The sequence below is a fragment of the Poecilia latipinna genome, unplaced genomic scaffold, assembly GCF_001443285.1.
Source record: "Poecilia latipinna isolate Pla-1442-1.1 unplaced genomic scaffold, P_latipinna-1.0 Scaffold2026, whole genome shotgun sequence".
In the NCBI taxonomy this organism is placed as follows: domain Eukaryota; kingdom Metazoa; phylum Chordata; class Actinopteri; order Cyprinodontiformes; family Poeciliidae; genus Poecilia; species Poecilia latipinna.
Window position 1 is genome coordinate 12363 of NW_015114642.1, and position 9067 is coordinate 21429.

Below are 9067 nucleotides of genomic sequence, written 5' to 3' on the forward strand. Positions count from 1 at the left end.
ATAAAATTTGATTGATTGATAAAAAAAAGCAATTTACCATCCACACCACATAAAATAAAAATTATTAGTGTTTCACCCCTCTGACCCAAACTGTCACCATCAGAAGAATGAGATTGCTTAGAATAGTCAACAAACACCCAGAAAATAGGGTGAATCATAGATCAAAATCTGCTGGATCACCAGAATCCTTTTCCATAGAACAAAGCAGCTCTGACATCATGGACTGAAAGACTACTGAGGAAGAAGGAAACGGCTCCAAAACAGCTTTAAAAAGGGTTTATGGTCAGACCACCAAAGGTTGCACAATTTTACCACAATAACAACATTTATGGGAGAGCCGTTTTTTTTTTTTAAACTGAGAAAATTGCACCTAATATCAAGCATAGTGAAGGTAGTTCCACTTCCAGTGCCAGTGGAACTAGTTCAGAAGTGGAATAACGGTAACACTTTATTTGAAGGGGGTTGAATAAGACTGTCATGACACTGTCATAAACATGAATAAGCCTTCATGAATATTTATGACTGTTGTCATAAAGCGTCATTCGGTAAATCATGACACTTTTAATACAAAGTTGACATTATTCAAAATGTCTTTGTTATGACAACTTGACATTAACCAAGAAATCATTACTGATATAAATTTGTTATAAAAGTATTACTGATTGCACTTTAAAAATTAGGTAACTTTATGTTATTAAAGGTAAAGTTTAAACAGTAATGATACAGAATGGCACAAAAATGAACCTTTCAGAATATAATGGAGTGTTCTCAAAACGCATGAAAAATTTAATCTGTCAATTCTTAACGCTTGAGCATTGTTGACCTTTAATCTTAAATGTTCCAGACAAGCTTTTGGTTTTGGTTTTGGTAAGTGAGATGGCCAAGTTAAGAGGTACACAAACACCGTCACACTAAAAAGCCAAAGTTAAGCCTGAACTTTTACATGGCAATGTCATTTTGATGAGCCATCCTGCCACTTTTGTAGTAGTTTTAGATTTTATTTTACATTATTTGCACAAACATTGGCTAAGACGTAATTTTCTGTGATTGTTGTTGATATACAGATCATACAGTAAACACAATGTTTCAGTCAACTTTTGTCACATTTTCCTCAGCATAATTTTGTAGCAAGGCTTTGAAAGGCCCTCTGATCACTTCAATCATCATGTGTAAGTCATGCTCTACCACCACTAGAGGCTGCTATGTTACATTCTCTGCCAATGATGTTTGGAAGCCGTGGGGAAATCTCTTAGAACAAATAATTAGTAAAAAAAAAAAAAAAAAAAATTAAAAAATCCCCCTTTTTTGAAAGGTCTGAAGATGATCTCTGACTTTTTCACATGGACTACCCACATTTCACATTTACTCAGTGTCTCTCTGTCCAAGCATAAGATAGAAATCAAAAAGTGACACCAGTGAACAACCGACTGTTTTGTCTTTTGCAGGACTCCTACCAGGAAGTAAAACTTGAAAAAAAATTCCATTTGAGGAGGAGGTGAGAAGCCACCTCTACTCTGTTGAAGAGAAATGTTGTTTCTCAGAAATGAAAAACAACAAATTATATTGAAGAAGAAACCAAAATAAGTAAATTAAGTTCTGCGAAGCCTGAAGGGATTTCTCTACTGTTCTACGATTAAAAAAATATTGAGCTGCTTTACATTTTTCTCTAGTTTATTAAGGACGTTTTATAAGAATCACTGAATCGCCGAGAGCTACAAATGATCAGAATACATCCTGGTCAGTCTGGTCTAATTTATGTTAGGTAATATAATAGTTTTAACCAAATAACTTGCCATTTTTATATGGATCCCTTGTTCAATCCAATAGCTGATATGTTAACACCTCAACACCAATTCAGCTATTTGGTATTTACTAAAAGCTTTTGCATGCACAGAATGAAAGCACAGTAGTTCATATTTTTAAATCATATAAGTGGTTTTATTGTGCCAGTGACACTTTAGCTGTGCCATCATAGTTGATGTGTAGTTGATTGGTAACACGCATATAGAAAATGAAATGCTAAGATTTACATTAATTGCAGCACCAACTGAGCTTTATGTGTAAGCCTACCTAAAACCAAAGAGCTTTCATTATTTTTCATTGTTTAAACCCACCATATTCTTCAACTATCATAAAATATATATGAAGTCTCATAGGTTCATCTTATCAGACCTCCAAGAAAGCGACAGCTTGCAGAAATCATGGTCGAGGCGACGTGGAGAGATAAAGTTTTTCAGTTGCTTTGGTTTAGATTTAAAAAACAAAAGCCATCACATAAGGATTTACATCTTTTATTTTGCAGAATAGTTTTAGAACAATCTATCATTTGCAATTCAGTTTCAGGATTCAGTGCAAAAATGTTAATCTGACTTAATAAAAGAGCTTCCAGCACGATATAGTGAATAGTGAAAGTGTTCACACTGATAACTTTTTCACATTATAGTGTAGTACATTGAACACCATGTTATCCAGTGTTACTTGTTTTGTTTTTGGAGTTTGTGTAACTTTAGGTCAGCACAAACATTGCACAGCAATAACGTGGAAAGTAGTTTTTGAATCTTTTTGCAAAAACAACAAAATGTGAAGGTGTGGTGAGCTTTTTTACTCAGAAACCCTCAGTCAATATTTCTTAGAACCGTCTTTTTGTGGTATGTCTCAACCCTCTTTGAACATCATGGTTTGAAAGAAAACCAAGATATTGTTGCTGCTGCTGTATGTTTGTATTCCTTTTTCTCTGTGTGAACCTGCTCTCCAGTCTTAAGTTTTTTTTTACAGCCTCCAACAGCTTTCTTCCAATATCAACCACCCATCTTCATTAACTCAAACCAATCTGACTGACCGTCCTGAAGAAAATGCTGTGTCCCTACAAAACACACAAGGTTCAAGGAGTATATTTACTTTTGCAAGGTACTATTTCTTAAGGTTATACAATAGAATCCATGACTGTAATATGTGGCGAGAAGGATCCACATGGATCCAAGATGTGAATAAGGTCTTCTGACACAAATGTACAAAACCCATCTGCAATGCTGCTGAGCATAAATGAGGTTTTTCTGATGTAGCCTGTGACTGGAAGAGTCAGATAGAGAGTATGCAAACTTTTACACATAATCTGCAGGTAAACAAAGTCTAAAATCCACCTACCTGAGTGAATTTGTATAGACTGTATTTGTTTTGTTTCTGTTTACCTTTGTAGACAGTAAGATAAGACATAAAAATCCCCCCAACATCCCCCACAATGCAGTGCCACTTTTCATGAAATAATGATGGAGGTCATAAAAAATAGTGAAAGGGGTATTCCAAATACCTTCCTCTTTCCTGTTTGTACAGTGAGATGGCAGATCAGCCTGTGCACTGTGACTGTATGGAAAGGAAAATAAGGCAAAAAGAAAAGAGGAAGTGAAGGCTGAGAGAGGAGGAGAGATGTGAAACCAGAAACCCCGTCACTGATGATGTCACAGCAGGAAACCCATCATCAAGAGGGCGGGGAGGGAGCGAAAGGAGATCTGCAGATAGGTTTTATTTTTTTTCTTCAGATCGACAGCTATCACAGAAGAGAAAGCCGCATCGCCGCCTTTGATAGTTTTCTGCGCTGATAATGTTTTCAGTGATCCCTCGCTCATCACTGGGATGAAGGACTTTGCTGGAAGCTGTTGAAGGATTCTGACTGAGTGTTTACATCTTTCTCAAGAGCGTGAAAAATGGATAAGAAAGATAAGCCACTGATTTTGGTCTTCCTAATCCTATTCATCGGACATGTTTCAGGTAATTATGACCTTTACTGTCCTGTTTTAAAAATCTAAAACAGGACTTAGCACTTACTTAATATACTTAACAGATTAATGTTAAGTCAGCGTTAAGTCCCGTTTTAGATTTTTAAAGGTACTTGTCATTCTGACTTGTTCAGTATCAGTGGATGGTGAAATGTAATAATTTATAGTAGTAGATAATAGAGAGAGTGTTCATAAGTTGTGAAGAAAATCAACTTTTTAAAGTTATTTTTATTTCTCCCAAACTTTGGTGGAAAATTATAAGTGGAGTAAATATAGAATAAGTAAATCTTAATATATAAAATAAAGTTTTCATATTTTTTATTGATCACACTTTGATATTTACCCAAAAACTTAAATACTTATTATTAAAGTATGAGTCTGATAGCGAGGATGTGTTACTGATTTATACAAACTCAACTGTCGTCTCAAGTGATATTCATGACATTGATTACTAAAGTTGATCTTAGTGTTCAATTGGAGAATTTTTCCTTTCATTCTCGTGAAGAGGGCTCTGTTCCCCTTCTGAAAAAAAAAAACCCACGGCCAGTACAAATCCTATGATTTGCAACCAGACTTCCTCTTTTCTTCTCTTTACTCTCAAATTTTTTGCAAGAACGTCTAAAGATACCCCTTTTCAGCATACATTTAGCATAAACATACATTGCAGATGTTTCCTCTTTGCACGAGTCATGTAAAAGCAATCAGTGATTGGAAACATTAAAATGACTGTACAAGATTTTTACATGATTTTCTTCTTGAAACAGGAACAGCCATCCCACCGCCTAGAAATGTGAACGTGTATATTTCAGAAGGCGAAGTAATACTTCACTGGGAAAACCCTGAAAATGCCCCTCCAGACGCGGTGTACAACGTTCAAATGAAAAAGTATGTTGAACCTTTAAATATATAATTGTTTTCAAATAGCGAATTGTGACTGGAGTTACACATTTCAGATGGACTCCAGTTCAGTTTTCATAAGACTCTGTACCATCTGATTAGTCACATTTTTCCTCATTTATTGACTGGTGAAAACTCTGCCTTCAGGTATGTCGCACTTGACTGGGTGAATGTTTCCAGCTGCATGGGAATCACAAGGACCTACTGTCTCCTTAGCGCAGATATAGCAAAAATAAACGAATATACAGCTGCCTATTTAGTCGGAGTTCAGCTCGTCGAAGGAAATCAATCATCTAAATGGGAAAAAAGAAAAATTTTACTAAATGAAGGTACGTATTTCAGATGGGGATGTAGTAATTGTATCAAATGTAACTCAGCTCTAGTTAGGTTTGCAATAATTTTCAACTTGTTCTCTATTCAAAGGTGAATTGCAGCCTCCTTCCTTTAGTTTGAGGGCTACTTCCAGCACACTTAAAGTCCTTGTCCATGAAAATCCCATCTTGAGAAAAATCTATCCATTTGGCGTTACCTACATGTTGTATTTGGAGGTAGCTGGTCGAGAAAACAAGGTGAGTTTTCCTAAACCAGATAACTAGGTTTAATGACGGAGTTGAAAATGTGGAACTTTAAGACAGAACATGGCCGTCTGTAACCACAATATCACTTAAACACATAAAAGCAGTAATAAAAATTAGGAGGATTGAGAAAAATCCAGATGCAGTAATTTTTTATTTATTTATTTATTTTTTATTTTTTGCATTGCCAGACTACCACAGTTTACCTGGAAGACGATGAGGGAAACCCTGAAGGGAGGACGAAGACTTTCACTGGCCTCCAGTGGGGAAAAAATTACTGCATCAGCGTCGAAGTCAAAGCCAATGGTCGTTTCATCAAAAGCAAGTTGTCTCCAAAACAGTGTCAGCTCCTCCCAGAGCAAGGTAAAGTAAATTGTTTATACTTACCACTAATTTAGAGAACCTTTCAAAACTATTCAAAATCTTTAACATTTTCACATTTCGTCGTGATACAGCCACAAATTCGTGTTTTTTTTTAATCTAGAAAAGTGTCATAGGTTGAGTTTTCGTTAAACCCCCTTTACTCTGATATCTACAGAGCCATCAATGTTACGTGACCTTTTGAAAAAGAGTTGACTCATAATTCTGTATAAATATCTACTACAGAATATTTAAGGTCATTTTAGGTGTTAATTTAAAATGTATTCTCTTCTATAGAATGTGGATGTTTTGTGGAAAATGATGTAAGAAGTGCATATAGTTTCCAAAGTAATAACTCTGTTTTGCAATAAGCTATGCAAGGGAAACACCAGACATAAAGAATTTCCGCTGGTCAGATTAGACTAAAACTGATTTTTCTTTTCTTTTTCTTTTTTTTTTGGCCTATGCACAAAGTGTTACACATGACTGGAAACTTACTGCACATCATTTGAACACACCATTTCTCTGGTGTAAAACATGGAGGTGACAGAATCATTCTGTAGGAAGTTGGTCAGAGTTGATGGAAAGATGGATGAGCGGAGCAGTTTTGGAAGAATCCGCGAAAGACCTGAGATTTTAGGCCGAGGTTCAGGAAAATGACCTTAAGCATTCAGCCGGAGCGAAACTAAATTTAGAATATATGGCGAGACTAGAAACTTGGTGCTCACAGATGCTTTGTTTTCAATTTGACTGAACCTGAGCTTTTTTGCTATGACTGAGCAGCTATTTCAGTCTCCTGAGAGAAAAGCTGGTCGTGCAAGACGCGCCTCTTTTGCACAGACCTGTACCCCTGAAGTATTTCATCAAAAAACATGTTTCACATCTCTACGCATGCATTTGTGTTAATCAAGCACATAAAATTCCAACAAAATACAATGAAGTTTCTGTTTGCAACATTACAAAATGTGGAAAAGTTTGCTAATGAAGAAAAATGACCTGCGTAGCTCAAGACGAGACGACAGAATGTAATGCAGCAAAAAAAACATTCCCTAAAATTGCCTCACTTTATGTTTGTATATTTTCACTTTGAACTGATCGGTTTGTAAAATGGAAATTTTGTTCTTCTTCTTTCAGAATTCTACATAATAGCTGTAACATCCCTGTCTCTTCTGGTGATCCTGGCAGTTGTTGCTGTTGCGATCTGTATTCTGCTGGTCTATTTAAGGCGGCCTGCGAAAACGCCTGTAGCTTTGGTAAGATTAAAGAAAAAAAAAAAAAAAACATTTGAAAATGAAAATGGTTGAAACGTGACATGGCTCATGATTTCTTCTCATCTCCACTTCCCCCGCTTCAGAAATCCCCTGTGAGTGGCTGGGAGCCACTTTCTGTCACAGAAGGGTCCTTGGAGGTGGTCACAGACAAAGGATGGTTTCTTTCCAGGCCTGATGGAAAACCTGCAGCGAGTCTCCCCGAGACCAGCCTTACGATAATAGAGGATGGCGAGGAGGAGAACAGGAGGACCAGCTTGGACAGCGGGGTCAGCGTGGAGGCGAACTCCACGGCAGACAACAGAGGACAACGTCAAGAGAGACAAGAGGACAGCGGCTGTGGGAGCATGGGAAGCCCAGAGATCTCAGCCCACAGTCACACAGATTACCCCATGCAGGATGAAAGCCTGGAAGCGGACGAAGTCAGCAAGAGGGAGGACAGCGGGATGGGCTTGGGCTGCCCACATCATTCCTCTTTCTTGAAACTTGACAGCCAGGACACAAAATCCCTTGTCGAGACAGTCATTGTTGGGAACTACCGCACCCAGAGCCCGTCTGAGATGCAGGTTCAAAGCAGAGATAGCGAGAACATGTTGAAACAGATCCCTGCACACTCACCGCTGGCTGATGTGGTGACGGGATACAAGCCCGGGCCGCTGTCCTGTATCTGTTCGCAAACAGGCCAGTGCAGCTGGTGCCACAGACACGGCAGTTACGGACCCGAAGGAACCAAACTGTGCAGGGCAGTGTGTATCGAAAACGTGCTGCTTGGTGGGACGAGTGACCTGGTGGACTCTAGCAGAGTCGGAAAAACACACATGGACTCTGTTATAACCAATTTGGAAGAGTCGCTTTTACATGTGTCTGACACATTTCCCCTGCTGACGTCAAGATATGAGCAGCACAGCAACATGAACAATGTATCCCTCTCTCTCTGCGACGTTCAGCTGACAACTGACTAATATGGTGTGGAACGCAACGCTATTCACACATGACGTTCACATCACATTGAATATTTTGAAACGGAAGTGAATAGGTTGCGAAATCCTCTGAAAGATTCACCAATCCAGTCGCACTCAGGCGGGGGAAGAGAAAAAATTTAGATTGCAAAACTACTGACTATTAACCATCCCTGATGCTTTGCGAGGTTGTTGATCTGAGAAGTTCTTCAAACCTGCTTCTCTGGGTGTATTGTTGACTGACTGAACTGCACATGCCGGAAATGAAACCGGTACGAGGAGCACTGTGAAAAAAAAAAACAAACTGTTTGACAGTTACTCGCTTCAACATGTCACAATTTCACCTCCTCCGTCTGCGACGCGTCGTCTTTAAAGTTCTTTTTTTCTTTTTAACGGAGAACCACTTCACGTACTCCTGCAGTATTAAATGGAGCAGAAAAAGAAGCAAACATTCATGTCCTTGTTTTCACTGACGTCTTGATAGATCGCTGCTTTTGCCTCGGCCTCATTTGCCTGAGCAAGTAGCCATCCTTGGCTGCATCCTGTTGAGACTATTTATGTTGTGTTTCTAAAAATAAATTTATTTATTTCGTATTTCAGCCTCGACTTGGGTGTGATTAAACCATCTCTTTGGATTCTTCTAGAAAATTCCACCCATACCGTTTTCGGTCGCTGAGTAAACAAATGACACCATTTAAGCAGGAAAACCCTGAAACAAAACATGTACGGGATCCCCAAATGCAGATGAACTACAGGAACCTGTGCTGTGGTTTTTTTTTTTTTACACACTAGGAAACAAACACTTCCTCTGCACATACATCCACTGAGTTTTTTTTTTTTTTTTTTAATCCCAGAGCACAGTTGAATTATTATTTTTTGCCATGGTAAAAAGGAACACATCATAACAGCAGGCCTTATTATTTTTTACAGATACCATTAAAAAAAATCATGTGACCCATTTCTTCTTATGTGCAACGAAGTTAAGAGGAAGTGAGACAATTTTTGGTTTTTCCTCCTAGCTAGGAAAAGCAAACTTTTCTTTTTAAATGATGATTATTACAAGGTATTATAACAAATAGCTCTTGTCTGAATTACCAAAAGCAAAGAGAAATGAATCCTGTCTAGTCTGTCATTTTCTGCTTAATATGTATGTTAACATAGATGTGCATATATGGTACTTTCTAGGTTTTCACACATAGCCACGTCATGAAACTTTATAATTATCTCCCATTGTT

The 9067-nt window shown here is 37.9% G+C and overlaps 1 protein-coding gene across 1 annotated transcript; it reads left to right on the forward strand.

Moving 5' to 3' along the window:
• The first annotated feature begins 3513 nt into the window (after positions 1-3513).
• Positions 3514-8769, forward strand: il10ra (interleukin 10 receptor, alpha). The gene is made up of 7 exons (XM_015016493.1): positions 3514-3765; positions 4538-4658; positions 4818-4999; positions 5094-5239; positions 5437-5608; positions 6740-6858; positions 6960-8769. The coding sequence occupies exons 1-7, from the start codon at positions 3702-3704 to the stop codon at positions 7833-7835; spliced, it is 1680 nt and encodes a 559-aa protein (XP_014871979.1). The 5' UTR covers positions 3514-3701; the 3' UTR covers positions 7836-8769.
• Positions 8770-9067: the final 298 nt, after the last annotated feature.

What these genes read in the sequence shown, in the direction of transcription:
- il10ra (XM_015016493.1), top strand. Translation starts at nt 3,702, where the DNA reads ATGGATAAGAAAGATAAGCCACTGATTTTGGTCTTCCTAATCCTATTC. An exon ending in TACAACGTTCAAATGAAAAA is followed by an intron (nt 4,659 to 4,817) that starts GTATGTTGAACC and finishes CTCTGCCTTCAG; the next exon opens with GTATGTCGCACTTGACTGGG. An exon ending in TAGCTGGTCGAGAAAACAAG is followed by an intron (nt 5,240 to 5,436) that starts GTGAGTTTTCCT and finishes TTGCATTGCCAG; the next exon opens with ACTACCACAGTTTACCTGGA.